General features: G+C 45.9%; 1 protein-coding gene across 3 annotated transcripts in view; it reads right to left on the minus strand.

Annotated features, from left to right (window-relative positions):
- Positions 1 to 12478: 12478 nt before the first annotated feature.
- Positions 12479 to 21330, minus strand: part of LOC110488577 (slit homolog 3 protein-like) — a 210875-nt gene continuing 202023 nt past the window's right edge. For all 3 annotated transcript variants that reach the window (XM_036942709.1, XM_036942708.1, XM_036942711.1), the window contains 4 exons: positions 16550 to 16704; positions 14392 to 14680; positions 13941 to 14146; positions 12479 to 13746 (listed from right to left, as the gene is read on the minus strand). In XM_036942709.1, the coding sequence (XP_036798604.1) occupies positions 13505 to 13746; positions 13941 to 14146; positions 14392 to 14680; positions 16550 to 16704 (892 nt within the window). In that variant the 3' untranslated portion in view covers positions 12479 to 13504. The remainder of the gene's footprint in view (positions 13747 to 13940; positions 14147 to 14391; positions 14681 to 16549; positions 16705 to 21330) is intronic.

Genomic DNA, 21330 nt, shown 5'->3' on the forward strand with positions numbered 1-21330 from the left:
TAACTAATAGAGGGCGCTGTGTTAAAGCCACCGTGCCTCCATCTTGGCACTCCCTCACCATTGTAAAATATATTTTGGAACGTATTTAAACCCACAGTGGAGGTGTCATAATACCCATACAACCTAGCTGTCAAACAGGGAAATGGTTCCAATCGTTTTCCCACCATTAATTTGTCCCATCGGGGATTTTAGAAACACTTAAAATATGTAAATGTAAATCTCTCTTGGACAAGGTGACTTTTATCAATATATTTGGTTCTATTTACACTCAGATTCTAAAAAGCTAATTGGCATCAAAGTAGACATCATGCAAAACTACAAATCCCTGCAAACTCCTGCACGTCATCTCTAGCTGACACCTTTTGTAAATACAAGCAAATATATTGATAAAAGCCACCTTGTCCTAGAGAAATTTACACGGTTATCAAAATGAATGGTGGAAAAACATTTGGAACAATTTGACCACTAGGTTTTATGAGTCATAGTGTGGTACTCCATATGCATTTATTAACTTCTACATTCGTTTTTTGCCACATTTACTATATTAGACACTTTTATGCATTCTTTCAAAGTATATTGTGAGCTAAACAGAAAAAATACAAATATATAAAACATTTTCCTTGAAGTATAATTTTTTTTTTATTAATAATGTTAGTCTCCAGTACAATTTTTTAAATAATGAAATACATATAATTTTGTCCTTAAATTGAAATACTGTAGAATTCCATTCATTCCTATGGAGGACTGCTCCTACTGGGGAGTGAAAATATGGCTGACCAGTGGCATCAAAGACTCTCAATGGCCAATACATAGCGTCAGCACTCCAGGGTTTATATACCTCATTGGCTCCAACAAAGGTGCCAGGCAGTGTCCACGTGATGACGTCACAATGAGTTGCAAAGGCACTTTAGTAAGCTGGACAACATCACAATGTGTACGCATGCATGTGTCTGTACCTTTGTGTGTGTCTCTTCACAGTCCCGTTGTTTCATAAGGTGTATTTTTACCCGTTTTTAAACATCTTTATTCTACAGCTTGCATCAGTTACCTGATGTGAAATAGAGTTCCATGTAGTCATGGCTCTATGTAGTACTGTCCACCTCCCATAGTCTGTTCTTGGACTTGGGGACTGTGAAGAGACCTCTGGTGGTATGTCTTGTGGGGTATGAATGGGTGTCATTCAGCTTGCCAACACCTCTTACAAAAACAAGTAGTGATGAATTTAATCGCTCTTCCACTGAGCCATGAGAGATTGACATGCATGCAATTAATGTTAGCTCTGTGTACTTTTAAGGGCCAGCTGTGCTGCCCTGTTCTGAGCCAACTGCAATTTTCCCAAGTCCCTCTTTGTGGCACCTGATTAACTAGTTCACAATAGTTATCTTTTGCTTGTATTTAGCCCCATTCTTCAGCTCCACGCAACCCCTCCCATCTACAGTTGAAGTCATAGGTTTACATACACCTTAGCCAAATACATTTAAACTCAGTTTTACACAATTCCTGACATTGTGTATAAAGTATAAAGTATAAATTCCCTGTCTTAGTTCAGTTTGGATCACCACTTTATTTTAAGAATGTGAAATGTCAGAATTATAGTAGAAATAATTATTTATTTCAGGTTTTATTTCTTTCATCACATTCCCAGTGGGTCAGAAATTTACACACACTCAATTAGTATTTGTTAGCATTGCCTGTAAATTGTTTAACTTGGGTCAAAAGTTTTGGGTAGCCTTCCACAAGGTTCCCACAATAAGTTGGCAAAATTTTGGCCCATTCCTCCTGACAGAGCTGGTGTAACTGAGTCAGGTTTGTAGGCCTCCTTGCTTGCACACACTTTTTCAGTTCTGCCCACTAATTTTTCTATGGGATTGAGGTCAGGGCTTTGTGATGGCCACTCCAATACCTTGACTTTGTTGTCCTTAAGCCATTTTGCCACAACATTAGAAGAATGCTTGTGTTCATTGTCCATTTGGAAGACCCATTTGCGACCAGGCTTTAACTTCCTGACTGATGTCTTGAGATGTTGCTTCAATATATCCACATAATTTTCCAACCTCATGATGCCATCTATTTTGTGAAGTGCACCAGTCCCTCCTGCAGCAAAGCACTCCCACAACATGATGCTGTTCTTCAACTTGCTAGCCTCCCCCTTTTCCCTCCAAACATAACGATGGTCATTATGGCTGAACAGTTCTATTTTTGTTTCATCAGACTAGAGTACATTTCTCCAAAAAGTATGATCTTTGGCCACATGTGCAGTTGCAAACTGTAGTCTGGCTTTTTTATGGCAGTTTTGGAGCAGTGGTTTCTTCCTTGCTGAGCAGCCTTTCAGGTTATGTCAATATAGGTGTCAGGATAGCTAGGAGTGGTGGGTGTGGAGTCAAGCGCAGAGAGCAAAGTTCCAAAAGAGAATGTTTATTCCAAATATGGGTCAAGCCAAAAACAGGCACACATGACCACAAAAACAGGAACGAAAACAAACCGTAAGCAAATAAACCACAAACCTCCAATGACAGCAAAATTAACAAGCCCACACAAAAGCAGGTGGGCCCTGAAGGCTTAAATAGCCCTGAATAAACGGTTAACAAGAAACAGGTGAAAACAATCAAGACAAAACCAACAGAAAAGGGGAAAGGAGTCAGTGGCAGCTAGTAGATCGGTGACGACGACCACCGGTTGCCGCCCGAACAGGGAGAGGAGCCACCTTCGGTGGAAGTCGTGACAATAGGACTCGGTTTACTGTGGATATAGATACTTTTGTACCTGTTTCCTCCAGCATCTTCACAAGGTCCTTTGCTGTTGTTCTGGGATTGATTTGCACTTTTCGCACCAAAGTATGTTCATCTCTAGGAGACAGAATGCGTTTCCTTCCTGAGCGGTATGACGGCTGCATGGTCCCATGTTGTTTATACTTGTATACTATTGTTTGTACAGATGAACGTGGTACCTTCGGGCGTTTGGAAATTGCTCCCAAGGACAAACCAGACTTGTGGAAGTCTCCAATTTTCTTTCTGAGGTCTTGACTGATTTCTTTTGATTTTCCCATGATGTTAAGCAAAGAGGCACTGAGTTTGAAGGTAGGACTTGAAATACATCCACAGGTACACCTCCAATTGAGTCAAATGATGCCAATTAGCCTATCATTTAATGGAATTTCTCAAGCTGTTTAAAGGCACAGTCAACTTAATGTAAACTTCTGACCCACTGGAATTGTGATAGTGATTTATAAGTGAAATAATCTGTCTGTAAACAATTGTTGGAAAAATTACGTGTCATGCACAAAGTAGATGTCCTAACAGACTTGCCAAAACTATAGTTTGTTAACAAGAAATTTGGGGAGTGGTTGAAAAACAAGTTTTAATGACTCCAACCTAAGTGTAGTAAACCTCCGACTTCAACTGTATCTCTCAACACCATCCAGTTCTATAATTGCCCTATATTTTTCAACTGTGCTGTTTCACAAAAGTTCTGAACCTTTCTATTCTCAGATTATACATATTGTAAATTTAAGATAAAAAGTTTTACTAAGAGCATTATATTTTTAATCGATTGACTATGACTTTTTACATCACCCAGCAGTGCTATTTGCAGAGTTAACTCTAGGGGCCTCATTTACAAAACGGATTTAAGATCAATTTTGATCTTAAGTCTGATTTACGCAGAAAACCAAGTATAAGTAGTTATTTATAAAACCTTACTTTGACGTGGAAATTATCATCTCTATGCCAAGTCAAAACTTGACGTAAGTGATTTTCCTGCTGGTTATGTAGGGGTATTGCAGTTTGGAATGCATATGCTTCCAAGCCTGTGGTGAACTTTGCATAAGCTTTATGAACAATTTGTTAGGAATTATCAATTACAGGTGTGAGGAATGAATGGCCAAACGCAAGGTGAATTAAAAACAGGATGCGATGTGTGTCAAATTAGAAAAAGTAACCATGGCTGTTCTTGCGTTATTGGAAGACATTGGAAACCATGCTTTCAGAAGGGAGAGAGTTTTCAGAGACCAGATTTACTTTTTTAAGCATGATGATCCATGGTTTATGAATCGCTATCGTCTCCCAATACCGTTTCTGTTAGATGTGTCCGCGGATTGAGACCCTGATCTGGAAGGGAAGACACGGTGTAATCATACCATACCCGTATCTGTCCAAGTACTGTCCACTCTGGGATTCCTCGCTACTGGGACATTCCAGACGGAAATGAGTGACAGGTCGGGTATATCACAGCCATCATTCAGCCGCATCCTGCTACAAATGATCGAGGCGATTCTACACATACTGCCCACGAGATACATTAGTTTCCCATTTACAGCCGACGAACAGGCGCGCGTCAAAGCCGAGTTTGTCCGCTCATTTAATTTCCCAGGGGTCATAGGTGCAGTTGACTGCACGCATATTGCCTTCAGCGCACCGTCTGTAGATGAACATGCATATGGTAACAGGAAGATATTCTATTCATTGAATGTTCAGATCTGCGATGCCCGTATGCAACTACTCAATGTATGCTCCAAGTGGCCAGGGTCTACGCACGACTCATTCATTCTGCGCCACAGCAGAGTAGGCGTGCGTCTAGAAGCAGGTGAGTTCTCGGTGAGTTTTCCCCCCACCCTATGAGGTGTGACCGGGGCTATCCACTGAACGTGGCTTCTCACTCCCTTTGCTGATCCAGAAGAGCAGAGGAAATGCGCTACAATTTGGCGCATGGCAGAACAAGGTCGGTTGTGGAGCGCACCATCGGACTTCTGAAGGACAAGTGGCATTGCCTTGACGTATCAGGTGGAAAACTCCTTTACAAGCCAGAGAAGGTAACTTAATTTAATAAAATTACAAAACTTAAATGTAGTTATAAATAGGTAAACTTCAACAAACATACCAACTGTTAGTTTGTTCCTTATATAATGACAAACCGGGGTGTAGGTTTAACTACTTTTAATGAACATATACTTCAGCTAGAAAACTCCGTGTTTAGCCATGCAAGGCATTCTTTAACCAACTCCCGCGCCCTCATAGCCTGCTGGGTAACGTAGTCTAAATGTTATTAACACATAACAACACACCAACATTTAATTCTAATTGCACATCAAGTTTCTGGCCAAATAGCTGAAAAGTTTTTAATTTGGCCCTACAGTTACTGAGCTGTCCCGTTGAAGCTTGTTCATTTTGTAGCAATGCTAGTGTAAACGAATGGAATCAACTGATTCCTATCGTTTCCACTAGCATTGCAACAAAATGCGAACAGATTTCAAGGGGACATCTCAGTAACTGTAGTGCAAGTTTGTTTGACAAGAACATTGGTGTGCAATTTCAAACCTAAATAAAATGTTGGCCTGTTTTAAGAATGGTTTCCCTCCCCAATCAAAGGTGACATGCATAATACTGAAATGTCACAACATAGCCCTGAGTCATGATATTGAAATGGATGCAGAGATTAGAATGGACCCCCAAGAGTCTCCTAACCCACCACCCAATGAAGCACCTGCCCCGGCTGAAGCAGTGAGGAGGCGGCCGCTCATACAGAAATTGGGCGTAAGAAACAGGGGGTGGGGCAGGGGGATGGACATAGGAAGTTAAGACCAGGTTTAGCCATTGTTCTTTCACTTACATCTGAGTTTCACAAGAGAAGGTCACGGTTGGTTTGTGGGGTATCCTTCATTTATTTGGCGTGGGCTACGGCCAAACAGTACCCTGTGTGAAGTTGGGCAAGGCTCCGCTTCCCCCAGAAGCAGACGAGGGCAAGCGAATGGAGCCTGTTGTTGTGGTGGGCCGGACCTGTGTTGGGGACTTTTGTCATGTCCCTGTGGAGGGGGTGCCCTGCTCTGCCCTGGTGGACACTGGGTCCACAGTAACCGTGGTGAGGCCGGATATTGTGCAAGGTTGGACTCAGTTTGAGCCCACAACTGTGCAGCTCCGCACAGTCAAAAGTGAGCTGGCACCCATGAAGTGAAGGGAATAATGATTGACAGTAGGGGGCAGGTCTGTGCGGCATCCTGTGTGGGTGGCGTCTGTGCAGGACCCTTGTATCCTGGGGTTGGACTTTCCTAGGAACACAGGCTGCCAGTTAGACCTAAATGGGGGCACAGTGAGCTTCAATGGAGGGCTGGCAGTTACCATGGCCCCCCCTAATGTCACATTCACTCAACCCAACAAACCCTTTACTCCACCAGTTAAAGCAGCAGAGACTCATGGCTGCCATCCCTCCCCCACATCTGTGTGTGACTTTTCCCCAGCCCCCGTATCCTACGGCTGTGTGTTACATTCCCCCAGCTACCTCCACAACACATCCCTCCGTGAATTCGGGCCGCACACCCCCAGCCCAGATACCCCTGATGGGAGAGGAGGACACTGTCTGCAGTGAGGGAAATATGGGGGAGGAACTGTTTTGGTCTTGACCCCGAGCAGCAGGAACAGTTGTGGCAGTTGCTGTTTGAATTCAGAGACAGCTTTGCGCTGAGTGAGGAAGAGATGGTTCAGACTCATCTGGTGCAGCATGAGATCGACATGGGTGATGCTCGACCCATCAAGATGTGTCCCCGCCGTATCCCGCTGGCATGCCAGGAGGCGGCAGACTGTGTTGGAGATGCAGCGGGCAGACTTCATCAAGCCCTCAGAGAGCCTCTGGGCGGCACCAGTCGTTATAGTTCCTAAGAAGGGGGGCAAGCTGAGGTTCTGTGCGGACTACAGGCAGCTGAATGAGGTAACCAGAAAGGACTCATACCTCATATCGATGAGTCGCTAGACCTGGTTAGGGGGTCCTCCTGGTTCTCCTCACTAGACCTCCGCAGTGGCTACTTGCAGGTGCCCCTCTCCCCAGAGGCCAGAGCCAAAACTGCATTCTCCACTAACAGAGGACACTGGCAGTTCAAGGACCTGTGCTTCGGCCTGTGCAACGCTCCAGCTACTTTTGAGCATTTGATGCAGCAGGGACGGGACACAGACCTACAGCCGGTGCTACAGTGGGAAGAGGCGCAGGTGAGGCCACCATGGGAAGAGGTGACAGCGCTCTCACTCACGACCAAAGGGTTGTGGTCAAAGTTTGAGAGACTGCGGCTGGCTGATGGCGTGCTACAGCGGGCATGGAAGGAGTCAGCTATGGGATAGGAGAGGTGGCAGGTGGTGGTCCCAAAAGTATTGCGGGAGGCTGTTTTATTGGGGGCAGCACAAGAGGGATGTGGAGGACTTTTGCTGCCGCTGTGACAACTGCACAGCGAGAAAGGGCCCCCCGGGCCGCTCTCATGCTCAGCTCCAACAGTTCCCAGTGGGGGAGGGTGGGAGTGGATGTAGTTGGGCTGTTCCCCACCACAGACAGTGGAAACCGCTGGGTGCTCACGGCCATGGACTATTTTACAAAATGGCCTGAGGCCTATGCTCTGCCTGACCAGGAGGCAGAGACCATCGTCGATGCCCTGGCAGCGGGGATGTTCAGCAGGTTTGGAGTTGCGGAGTCCATCCACAGTGACCAAGGCAGAAACTTTGAGTCCCGTGTGTTTGCCACCATGTGTGAGAGGCTGGGTATGCACAAGACCTGCACTACTCCTCTCCATCCTCAAAGTGATGGCCTTGTGGAGCACTTCAACAAAACGCTTGGACAGCAGCTGGCCATCGTCTCTGCCAAACACCAGCATGAACGGGACAAGCACCTCCTGCACGCCTGCCCTCATGCTGGGGAGAGAGATCCGCACCCCTGCGGAGATGGCGTTTGGTCGGTCCCTGGATAGCCCTCATGTTCCCCCGGGGCCGGAGTATGCCCAGAGACTCCAGGACCGCCTGGAGACAGCCCACACCTTCGCCAGAGAGCAGCTGGTGAATGCAGGTGTGAGGCAGAAGAGGAACTATGACGTGCACACCCGGGGAAGGCACTTTGTGGCTGGGGAGCTGGTCTGGGTCTACAGCACCCTAAGAAAAAAAGGCAGATGCCCCAAGTTGGACAGTCACTGGGTGGGACCCTGCAGTGTCCTGGAGAGGGTATGGGAGGTTGTTTACCAGGTGCAGTTTCCTCCCAGGGGGAGAAAGGTGGCACTGCACCGGGACAGGTTACATACAGAGGGGCCTCTTCTCCCCAAACCCCAGGGACCCCCACAATTCCCCTCTCTGGAAATGACATTCTCTAGGCACCCACCCCCAGGTGCCACAGACAAGGCTCCAGACAGCCCACTCCTCCTGTCTCCCTCCCTGTGTCACCGTGTGGTTCCCCGGAGCCAGGGACTGTATTCTCCGTTCCCGCTTCCTTGTCCCGCATATCCCTACCTTCATCTCCTGGGTCCCAGAGGGGAAGCCCCCTGCCACAGATGAGCCCCCTGTTTCACATCTGGACACTCTGCGACCATCACGGCCACGCAGGCAAAGGAGACCTCCGGGTCGCTTCAGAGACTTTGTTTGTTCCCTCGGGGACGAAGGACTTTGTGGTGGGGGGGGCTGTGATGCGACCTGCACAGACAGCTGTGTGTTATGTGTTAGGCTATTAGTTGGTTGTGTTGTACTTACCAGTACCCAGTGTTCGCTGGGTCCGACATGCCAATCAACCTGCTATCTGCCAATCACAGGGAATGCCTGGAATGTTCTGATGCTGGGCATCCTGGTGATTGGCGGAGTGGCGTGGAGGGAAGGGGGATGGAGCATTGGAAGTTAAGACCAGGTTTAGCCATTGTTCTTTCTCTTATGTTTGGGTTTCACAAGAGAATGTCACGGTTGCTTTGTGGGGTATCCTTCATTTACAGTGCCTTGCGAAAGTATTCGGCCCCCTTGAACTTTGCGACCTTTTGCCACATTTCAGGCTTCAAACATAAAGATATAAAACTGTATTTTTTTGTGAAGAATCAACAACAAGTGGGACACAATCATGAAGTGGAACGACATTTATTGGATGTTTCAAACTTTTTTAACAAATCAAAAACTGAAAAATTGGGCGTGCAAAATTATTCAGACCCCTTAAGTTAATACTTTGTAGCACCACCTTTTGCTGCGATTACAGCTGTAAGTCGCTTGGGGTATGTCTCTATCAGTTTTGCACATCGAGAGACTGACATTTTTTCCCATTCTTCCTTGCAAAACAGCTCGAGCTCAGTGAGGTTGGATGGAGAGCATTTGTGAACAGCAGTTTTCAGTTCTTTCCACAGATTCTCGATTGGATTCAGGTCTGGACTTTGACTTGGCCATTCTAACACCTGGATATGTTTATTTTTGAACCATTCCATTGTAGATTTTGCTTTATGTTTTGGATCATTGTCTTGTTGGAAGACAAATCTCCGTCCCAGTCTCAGGTCTTTTGCAGACTCCATCAGGTTTTCTTCCAGAATGGTCCTGTATTTGGCTCCATCCATCTTCCCATCAATTTTAACCATCTTCCCTGTCCCTGCTGAAGAAAAGCAGGCCCAAACCATGATGCTGCCACCACCATGTTTGACAGTGGGCATGGTGTGTTCAGGGTGATGAGCTGTGTTGCTTTTACGCCAAACATAACGTTTTGCATTGTTGCCAAAAAGTTAAATTTTGGTTTCATCTGACCAGAGCACCTTCTTCCACATGTTTGGTGTGTCTCTCAGGTGGCTTGTGGCAAACTTTAAACGACACTTTTTATGGATATCTTTAAGAAATGGCTTTCTTCTTGCCAGTCTTCCATAAAGGCCAGATTTGTGCAATATACGACTGATTGTTGTCCTATGGACAGAGTCTCCCACCTCAGCTGTAGATCTCTGCAGTTCATCCAGAGTGATCATGGGCCTCTTGGCTGCATCTCTGATCAGTCTTCTCCTTGTATGAGCTGAAAGTTTAGAGGGACGGCCAGGTCTTGGTAGATTTGCAGTGGTCTGATACTCCTTCCATTTCAATATTATCGCTTGCACAGTGCTCCTTGGGATGTTTAAAGCTTGGGAAATCTTTTTGTATCCAAATCCGACTTCTTCACAACAGTATCTCGGACCTGCCTGGTGTGTTCCTTGTTCTTCATGATGCTCTCTGCGCTTTTAACGGACCTCTGAGACTATCACAGTGCAGGTGCATTTATACGGAGACTTGATTACACACAGGTGGATTGTATTTATCATCATTAGTCATTTAGGTCAACATTGGATCATTCAGAGATCCTCACTGAACTTCTGGAGAGAGTTTGCTGCACTGAAAGTAAAGGGGCTGAATAATTTTGCACGCCCAATTTTTCAGTTTTTGATTTGTTAAAACAGTTTGAAATATCCAATAAATGTTGTTCCACTTCATGATTGTGTCCCACTTGTTGTTGATTCTTCACAAAAAAATAGTTTTATATATTTATGTTTGAAGCCTGAAATGTGGCAAAAGGTCGCAAAGTTCAAGGGGGCCAAATACTTTCGCAAGGCACTGTATTTGGCGTGGGCTACGGCCAAACAGTAGCCTGTGTGAAGTTGGGTTAATAAACAGTCAATTCGTAAACTCAAACCTCTGTCTGCACAATTGTTCCTTTATGATCTAGTCAGGTCATTACAGTATTAAGTTACTGACAACCAAGTTTCATTCCCTTAATTACTTACCCTGATCCAGTGACGCAGTCGTGGGGGATTCACGCGCCGACGTTACTGCTAAACGATGTAAAAGTTGGAATTAAACCATATGAAAAATAGAAGAACCTCACCTTTTTTGAAACATTCACTGCCGCCGTCAGAGCATGTGCCAGTGTATGTGCTTTCCCCAATGCTTGCCCCGATGCGCTGGTTCATTTTGGAGAGCTCCGGCGTGCCAGGGCCCCCTCCCGTTGTCTCAATGCTGTGCGGTTATATATGGCTGCTACCCCCCCCCCCCCCCCCCCCCCCAGCACGCATAAAGCAACTATTTCTGTCTTACAATCTCTCTCCACCAGGTGTAGCACTTCTATCATCCTTTAAAAACAAGAAATGGACAGTGTCAGGGGTAAGATGGGGATACCTACTCACTTTTTCCGTCATCATTGCATGCGATCTTCATTCTCAAAGCCGCTGTTTACTTCCAAGATCACTTTAGCACCGCCCTAAAAAAACAATTCAAATTCGACACAAACCTTCAAATAGGTATGTAATGACACGTTATAAAACTCTTTGTTGTGTTTTATTTACATTTTAGAGGCGATAAGGTGATAAGTTGGACAGATCGAGTGAAAAAAAGCAATTTTCCCACACATCTCTCCTTCTCACTATCAGGCATTAGTTTCGCTTCCCCACCCGCCATTTTTAAAAAGACCCGAAGGGGGCTCATTGCCTTGTTGAATTATGCAGAAACAGGCAGCGTTGAGGTCATGTAATTGATTTATTTGGAAAGGGGAGAAATTGTGCTTTACAATGGTATTGACATTACAGTTGATATGGAAGTATTACGTTTTTGGGGCGCTTAAATAAGGGCAATTGTATGGACCAAGGTGATGTACGAGTTTACGTTACATCTAGCTACATATTGAAATTCTGTTCTCTCAGTCCAGGCGAACAACGTATGAATTTATGGTTGGATCAAAATCGCCATTATAATCATCCCTATCTCAATCCATGGATAATTTAGGAAAGGGACAATTTTAGCTAGCTAGCCACGGGAGGACAACACCAAATGCAACAACTCAAGTTGTTTCTGTCAATGACGTATTTGTCTTAATGCGATGTGTTTTCTGCACCAGGACTCTTCACAGTTGAGCTCACTTAGCCAATCAGCGTTGAGCTAAACTATTATTTTATACTTTATCTTTTATCAAGGGAGGTCAAATGCTCTTGTGTTACCCTTGCATTCAATGTACCGGCTTCAACAATATCATACTCTTTATGACCAGACAGCATCAGATAGATGGCCTGCACATGCAGAGACAAAAGGGGCACTGTTTCACTCACTCGGATGCTTTCTTGAGATACAATACATTCAGCCTCTTGCCAACTGACGGACATTTAGGAAACACAGAGAGACAAAATATATGTACAACTATTATTTTTTTGTCTTGGTAAATTGAGCATTTCTCCAATGTTAAGTCGGTCTAATATTAACTCAAACATAGACACTAGTTTCATGGTAGTTTAATTTCAACATAATTATTCATCACTCACAAGTTCATGTTTAACCAGAAATATATCTATGTCTGGAGGATGCACCTTATAGAATGGCCAACATAATAGTTATTATTATTATTATTATTATTATTATTACTGAATATAAGGCATCTGACATAAGATCATTTACATTGTAGAGCCTACACCTTCCGCACATACAGAATTGTTTAATTGAATGTTTTGAGGCATGGGGGTATTGGAGTAGTTAGAGTGTGGTACTGGGGGTAAAGGGTGTACTGAACTTGATCACTGCCAAACTCTCAATGGAAAGAATATTTGGTAACACCGTATTTGACACGTACTGCACTCTATGACAGTCTCAACATGTGGTAATAAAATAATATACAATTCAAGTGTTACCAAATATTTTCTGACTGACAGGGGGGACGACTGGGATGACACCTCAAATCCTATGGTAAACACATGTTTACAAAGTAAACAATACAGTAGTTATGGGCTTCATCTATGCATTTAATAGTGTTAGTAGTAATGGACGGTTATGATTTGAGTCCCAACAATGTTTTCGCAGGCCAGGGTAGGCCAAGCATTATAAAGTCCTTTTCCATCTGAGCTGTGACCACAGACACAACACGATACAGAATCTCAGGAGAACTTCACTGGCTGACAGACTCTGTCTAGAAGACATCTATTAGAAGCCATCTTGGCCCGTCCCAGTGAGCACAAGCCATAGAAAATATGTATTTTCAACCAGAAATACATATTTTGAACGTCTTTTTAACCCAACACATTTATTTTCAACATCTGTTGCTCAATGTGGTTGGACTCTAGAATCTCTGATGTGAAACAGCAGACAAATACATATCAACAACAATGTAAATGGGATTCCTATGGCACAAAGTAACAATCACTGTTTGCAAGCTCCGTGGATAAGAGTTCATATCCTCTAGAGAGAGCTCAGCTAGCTCTGTGGTGGGGATGAAGTCCATTATAAAGCTGGGGAGCAAAGTGGGACAGTTCCTTTGTTTGCCTCCATAGCTGAAGATGAGAAAAAGACTGCCGTCCTCTTCTTTATGTCTGGGGAGATGCAGCACCAACTCCTCCTTCCCTTCCGCCACTTTCTTTGTACAACTCACTGTCTCGCTCCACATTTAAAGTGTCCAAAGACTCCCCTACCGTATCAACACGTACACACACATGCAATAATACACTGAGCAAATAAAAACCATGGGTTAGGTTATAACGTTACATTTATATAGATTTATACATACATATAAATTCATATACTTTCAGGAATGTTAATATTTTTTCTTCTTTTTTCTTAAGGTACAAAATAACTTCTCATATGACAATAATATTCGACATATTAAAAACAATTATCAAGTCTCTTCTTAAAAAAAAAAAAATCCCATAATAAAAATAAGTTCTATGTTTTATTTTACAATATATTTTATTTTTGCTCTCTGGCAGCAGGTCCCTTGTTTTGTTTGTGGTTGTTTCCATGGCGATGACATGATATTACAACGGGCACTTGGCACAGCCACACTCCAGGGTGGTCTCCATCTCCTCAGAGTACGAGGATCCGTCGGTGCACTTGAAGACCACTTTCCGCCTCCGGCTCTTGGATGGTGCGCAGCAGAAGCCTCCGTCGCAGGCGCGGGGACACTCCACCCGGGGGATCTTACTGGTCGAGGTGCACGTCTTCATGGGCTGGTGCCGCTTCAGCAGATCACGCACCACCTCTCCCTGGCACGCCGGTTCTGTGGGGTGGGGGTGGGGACAATCAGAAAGGTTCACTGTCACTATAGCATCTGATTTTATTAATGGATTATATTAGATAGCCTAACTGAAAAATTACATATCATTCCTATGGACCTCTGAGAATCAAGTTTCTATGTACAATAAAAATGTCCATACATCAGCATGACAGTTTCTGTGTGTGTGTTCCTCTCACCTGCGTCACAGGTAGGGCCAGTGTAGCCCGGCTGGCAATGGCAAGAGGGCTCCCCGCTCTCTGTGACCCTACACTCCCCGTGTCCACACTGGTGTCCTTTACAAGCTTGGGGCTCCTCTCTCCTGTCACAGTACTGCCCTGTGTATCCGTCAGCACAATGACAACTGTAGGACGACGCCTTAGGCACACACAGCCCATGGACACACCTGGAACAAAGAGATGCAGACAATATGAGGAATGTTAATGTGTGTGTGTTTTTGGGGTGTAAAATGTACCCACGTTGAGTACAAATGATTCATATTTATAATGTTATTAAACATGGGAAAGTGTAAAAGTACGAGTTTGTTTCTGTGTGAATGTAACGTGTTGAAGACAATGCCTCAATCTACGAGTAATTCATTATGAACTAGTTATGACTACAGGCCTATGAGGTGTCCTGTATAGGCCATACCTGCTGCTCTGACAGGGGCTAGGGGCGATCCTCTGGTCACAGAGGGGTCCGCTGCGGCTGGGTGGGCACTCACAGGACACACCCGTCTCCCCCCTCTGTCTGCAGGCGCCCTGGGCACACACGCTGCAAGAGTGGCAGCCTGGCAGGATGCCCTCCAACCCGCGCGGCGCTGCCCCCAGATCCTGGAGCTCTCCGTTGATCCTGACGTTGTGGATGCAGCCGTTGAAGGCCTGGGGGCTGCGATCGGGACCTGAACGCAGTCCGGACGCCATTACCGCTGAGGGCACACCTGGAGGGGAGGAGGAGGAGGAGGAGGAGGAGGGATGGAAGAATTAAGGGGTTAGATCATTCTGACATTCTGGTTTGACGTTCTGACATTTTGTGAAATGTAAATGCAAACAAAAAACATGCTTATGAGACAATATATTTAAGTATCCTCAAAATCACTAGGTATGCGTAGTGGTGTTTTTTAATAATTTTTTTACACAAGGCAATGGTGTGTACAGGTACAGTGCCTTGCGAAAGTATTCAGCCCCCTTGAACTTTGCGACCTTTTGCCACATTTCAGGCTTCAAACATAAAGATATAAAACTGTATTTTTTTGTGAAGAATCAACAACAAGTGGGACACAATCATGAAGTGGAACAACATTTATTGGATATTTCAAACTTTTTTAACAAATCAAAAACTGAAAAATTGGGCGCGCAAAATTATTCAGCCCCCTTAAGTTAATACTTTGTAGCGCCACCTTTTGCTGCGATTACAGCTGTAAGTCGCTTGGGGTATGTCTCTATCAGTTTTGCACATCGAGAGACTGACATTCTTTCCCATTCCTCCTTGCAAAACAGCTCGAGCTCAGTGAGGTTGGATGGAGAGCATTTGTGAACAGCAGTTTTCAGTTCTTTCCACAGATTCTCGATTGGATTCAGGTCTGGACTTTGACTTGGCCATTCTAACACCTGGATATGTTTATTTTTGAACCATTCCATTGTAGATTTTGCTCTATGTTTTGGATCATTGTCTTGTTGGAAGACAAATCTCCGTCCCAGTCTCAGGTCTTTTGCAGACTCCATCAGGTTTTCTTCCAGAATGGTCCTGTATTTGGCTCCATCCATCTTCCCATCAATTTTAACCATCTTCCCTGTCCCTGCTGAAGAAAAGCAGGCCCAAACCATGATGCTGCCACCACCATGTTTGACGGTGGGGATGGTGTGTTCAGCTGTGTTGCTTTTACGCCAAACATAACGTTTTGCATTGTTGCCAAAAAGTTCAATTTTGGTTTCATCTGACCAGAGCACCTTCTTCCACATGTTTGGTGTGTCTCCCAGGTGGCTTGTGGCAAACTTTAAACTACACTTTTTATGGATATCTTTAAGAAATGGCTTTCTTCTTGCCACTCTTCCATAAAGGCCAGATTTGTGCAATATACGACTGATTGTTGTCCTATGGACAGAGTCTCCCACCTCAGCTGTAGATCTCTGCAGTTCATCCAGAGTGATCATGGGCCTCTTGGCGGCATCTCTGATCAGTCTTCTCCTTGTATGAGCTGAAAGTTTATAGAGGGACGGCCAGGTCTTGGTAGATTTGCAGTGGTCTGATACTCCTTCCATTTCAATATGATCACTTGCACAGTGCTCCTTGGGATGTTTAAAGCTTGGGAAGTCTTTTTGTATACAAATCCGGCTTTAAACTTCTTCACAACAGTATCTCGGACCTGCCTGGTGTGTTCCTTGTTCTTCATGATGCTCTCTGCGCTTTTAACGGACCTCTGAGACTATCACAGTGCAGGTGCATTTATACAGAGATTTGATTACACACAGGTGGATTGTATTTATCATCATTAGTCATTTAGGTCAACATTGGATCATTCAGAGATCCTCACTGAACTTCTGGAGAGAGTTTGCTGCACTGAAAGTAAAGGGGCTGAATAATTTTAACGCCCAATTTTTCAGTTTTTGATTTGTTAAAAAGTTTGAAATATCCAATAAATGTTGTTCCACTTCATGATTGTGTCCCACTTGTTGTTGATTCTTCACAAAAAAATACAGTTTTATATCTTTATGTTTGAAGCCTGAAATGTGGCAAAAGGTCGCAAAGTTCAAGGGGGCCGAATACTTTCGCAAGGCACTGTATGTGTACTATATGGGTTTCTGCTTACCTCCTATGTAGAGCTGTGTGTTGTGGTCCACAGAGGGCTGGCGCGGCAGCTTGCCCAGGCTCTTGGGGGATCCCTTGTCTACCACCAGGCTCAGAGAGTGGTTCTGAATCAGGAGCTCCACCGTGTGGAATAGACCGTCACTCACAGACTCAACACTGGAGAGAGAGAGAGAGAGAGAGAGACAGAAAAACGTGGTTCAACAACACTGCACAGAGACAAGGAAAGAGAGGGGACACAGGGCAATAGCAACACATGGTAGGAATATAGGAGTTGTTATAGGAGAAAAACATCTGATTCAAGTACAAATTCAGTAGAAAAGGAGACTTGGAATGGCCTCATACAATAAACGTAGCTGTTTTTTCTATAGGACCTCACACATTATTCTGTGGCAGTTGAATTGTTATAGAGCACTCGTTTGGTGTTATTAAGGAGAGTAGGGTGTTTAAAGCTTTCGCTGGCCGTGATTCTAGGCAGCCATGCGGTTTGAGACCTCTCACACACGTACTGTGTGGAGGGTAAGAGCTCTGTGAGCGTAGGGACACGTATCACTCTGGACCTGTGAACAGTAGCAGCACTCTGGAGGAGGCCAGTGTATGTGTGCCTTTCACACTACTCATGTTTAAACCATGGCAAGGCACCTCCTCACCCAGCCCGCAAAAACCTCCCCGCGCCAGCAAACTCCAACTGGAATAGCAAGCTATGATGCTGGTGGGTTCAGGCTGAGCTAGATGATTTTGGCCCTCACAATGATAATAGGCCTGTTGCCGTTGGACTGCTCCAGTTCCCACACTGGCTGACTGGCTGACTGCTGGGTACAGAACAGGCTGTACTCCCTCTGGGCTCTGGGCCCGCTTGGTTACTGATGGGTAATTGTGTTTGGTCTAAGGGCTGATACAACAGTAGCCTGGGGTATGAGGTCGTAACCCCGCTGGATCTTGGGAGGGGAGGAGAGTCGAGGAGGGGGTAGATGCGGTGATTTGAGGTTAGGCTACAAGGCTCTGACTCTGGGTGAAGGGGTAGATGAGTCCAGGCTGAGGGGGTCAGAATAGAGTGGTAGATGGGGACGGATTAGAGGGGTAGATGGGTCATGTTGAGGGGTAGATGGGGCCGGATTAGAGGGGTAGATGGGTCATGTTGAGGGGTAGATGGGGCCGGATTAGAGGGGTAGATGGGGCTGGATTAGAGGGGAAGATGGGTCATGTTGAGGGGTAGATGGGGCCGGATTAGAGGGGTAGATGGGTCATGTTGAGGGGTAGATGGGGCCGGATTAGAGGGGTAGATGGGTCATGTTGAGGGGTAGATGGGTCATGTTGAGGGGTAGATGGGGCCGGATTAGAGGGGTAGATGGGTCATGTTGAGGGGTAGATGGGGCCGGATTAGAGGGGTAGATGGGTCATGTTGAGGGGTAGATGGGGCCGGATTAGAGGGGTAGATGGGTCATGTTGAGGGGTAGATGGGGCCGGATTAGAGGGGTAGATGGGTCATGTTGAGGGGTAGATGTGGCCGGATTAGAGGGGTAGATGGGTCATGTTGAGGGGTAGATGGGGCCGGATTAGAGGGGTAGATGGGTCATGTTGAGGGGTAGATGGGGCCGGATTAGAGGGGTAGATGGGTCATGTTGAGGGGTAGATGGGGCCGGATTAGAGGGGTAGGTGGGGCTGGATTAGAGGGGTAGATGGGTCATGTTGAGGGGTAGATGTGGCCGGATTAGAGGGGTAGATGGGTCATGTTGAGGGGTAGATGGGGCCGGATTAGAGGGGTAGATGGGGCTGGATTAGAGGGGAAGATGGGTCATGTTGAGGGGTAGATGGGGCCGGATTAGAGGGGTAGATGGGGCTGGATTAGAGGGGTAGATGGGTCATGTTGAGGGGTAGATGTGGCCGGATTAGAGGGGTAGATGGGTCATGTTGAGGGGTAGATGGGGCCGGATTAGAGGGGTAGATGGGTCATGTTGAGGGGTAGATGGGGCCGGATTAGAGGGGTAGATGGGTCATGTTGAGGGGTAGATGGGGCCGGATTAGAGGGGTAGATGGGTCATGTTGAGGGGTAGATGTGGCCGGATTAGAGGGGTAGATGGGTCATGTTGAGGGGTAGATAGGGCCGGATTAGAGGGGTAGATGGGTCATGTTGAGGGGTAGATGGGGCCGGATTAGAGGGGTAGATGGGTCATGTTGAGGTGTAGATGGGTCATGTTGAGGGGTAGATGGGTCATGTTGAGGGGTAGATGGGGCTGGATTAGAGGGGTAGATGGGTCATGTTGAGGGGTAGATGGGTCATGTTGAGGGGTAGATGGGGCTGGATTAGAGGGGTAGATGGGTCATGTTGAGGGGTAGATGGGGCTGGATTAGAGGGGTAGATGGGGCTGGATTAGAGGGGTAGATGGGTCATGTTGAGGGGTAGATGGGTCATGTTGAGGGGTAGATGGGTCATGTTGAGGGGTAGATGGGGCTGGATTAGAGGGGTAGATGGGTCATGTTGAGGGGTACATGGGGCTGGATTAGAGGGGTAGATGGGTCATGTTGAGGGGTAGATGGGGCTGGATTAGAGGGGTAGATGGGTCATGTTGAGGGGTAGATGGGGTCAGGCTAATCAGCCCTAAGGCCGTCACTGGTATGGACGTTATTCCTGGAGAGGAGACAGGCAGCTACATTACAGACAGCTAGAGACAGTGGTTTGGCAGGGATAGAGCGGGGAAGAGAGAGAGAAAGCGGGAGAGAGAGAAAGATATATAGGGAGAGAGAGAGAGAGAGAGAGAGAGCGAGAGACCAATGGGTATGGGTGGTGAAATTGATTGCAGCTCTTTCCCTCAACTTCTCCTCTCAGCCCAAAACTAACTCTTCCTATCCTTACCCCAAGAAATGTTTTTGTTCCAAAAACATAAACGAGAGAAAAACCCACTCTCGCCGCCGTTGGGTTGTGGTCTTCTCCAAAAACAGCATACCATCAGGGGAGTTTAGCAAGGCTCCTCCCCCCTACTGCCAGCTCTCCTATTGGCTGATGGTTAAAAACATTTGATTGACACTTCCCGCAGTGGTTCAATGACCGTATTATTAGAATTAACAGCCAGTAGCAAAGTACTGTGAGTTCTGGAGGTGGGCCCAGAACCCAGACAGCTAGAGTCCTGACTGTTCCCTCCATACAGGCCAACACACTGCCAAGACAAAGACCAGCAGTAAAACTAGACAATCAGCACGCTACAAGCACAACGAACCAATGTTCACCCGTAGGTCAAGTGTGTGAGGACTTTAGCACAACACAGTTGAGAGGACAGGTAAAGGACACAACCCCTACACAGCTCAGCAATTGGCCAATGTGGTTTCAGTAAAATAAAAGGTATTCGCTCAACAAAGGGCCAACACAGACGCAGGCAGGCAGCATGTATGGTTTGCATTATGGGCCCGTAATTCAATTCCAGTCTGAAAACAAGGCTTTTGCGACCAACACAATGGTAGGGGCTGCTGCAAAGACCCCCTTCTGCCTTCCTGTCCTCCATTGAAAATGTAAATACCACCATGGAAGTCCGGCTTTATTACACTTTTAATGACATTTTTCATCCCGTGTCTGTGGTTTTGACAGCCGTCTTTCATTACGCGGCAATCTGAAAGCCCACATCCTCGCCAAAGGGGGAGTAGCAGGGAAGAACATGGTTTTTGGTTGGAGGCAAAGAGGGTCTAGGAAAAATGTCAAGAGATTTATTTCTGTTTTTATCTCTTTCAAATGACAACCCTGACAACAAGGCGATAATAGTCTTTGGGGGAAAAGTGTGAAGTAATACTAGGTGTTAAACAGAGGAGTCCACATTCTGATACGATGTCATATGACCACAGAGGGGCAGCAGAGTTCTAGCCCAACAAGGTGAATCGTGGAGCTCGGCCCTCCAGCCTTTGCCAATATTGGGTTTTGTCTGTGTTTTGACAAGCTGAAGTTTTCCAGAGGCAATGATATTTTTTTGAGGGGGATGCGGGGACTTTGATGTGTGCCCGGCCTGCGTATTAGCTTAAAGCGGCCCATTATGGAATTCAATAAAAACAAACAGAAAGCCGTGGCAGATTTCAGCAGCGTCGTGTCCCCCTGCAAGTCGACCGGGGGAAATCAATTTCCTGTCAGCCGAGAATCAAATACTCTGTTTTCCTCTCGCAACCGAACCGCATTAGAAATGTCACATACACTAACTTTGAAACAATTACCGGTTGCCTTTATCTGAGTAAAGATACCCTGAACCAGCTTCCCTGTAGACCCTATTAACATTTTAAAATGAAATTAGCCAGAACTATCATTTGCTTACAATGTAGCACTAACCCGACTAGCTTGTTTAGTGTTCAGTCTGAGGAATGGGGGGGGGGTTTGTTTGGCTGCCTGGCTGGCTCCTCTTAGGGATAGCTAGGTCTAACTGCAGCTATCTAAACCATCTTAACGGGTGGGGGTAGCTAGGTGGAAACATAACAGCTATGCCCTTGAAAGGACTTGACTCCAGCTTCCCAGAGACCGGAAGCTAAACATGGTCTAAACACGCCGGTCTCATGGTCTCATTTATGGTGCTTGCCAGTGGTGCAGCATTCTCCAGCCAGGCAATGATATTTTTTTGAGGGGGATGCGGGGACTTTGATGTGTGCCCGGCCTGCGTATTAGCTTAAAGCGGCCCATTATGGAATTCAATAAAAACAAACAGAAAGCCGTGGCAGATTTCAGCAGCGTCGTGTCCCCCTGCAAGTCGACCGGGGGAAATCAATTTCCTGTCAGCCGAGAATCAAATACTCTGTTTTCCTCTCGCAACCGAACCG

Source organism: Oncorhynchus mykiss, chromosome 14, assembly GCF_013265735.2.
Source record: "Oncorhynchus mykiss isolate Arlee chromosome 14, USDA_OmykA_1.1, whole genome shotgun sequence".
Classification (NCBI taxonomy): domain Eukaryota; kingdom Metazoa; phylum Chordata; class Actinopteri; order Salmoniformes; family Salmonidae; genus Oncorhynchus; species Oncorhynchus mykiss.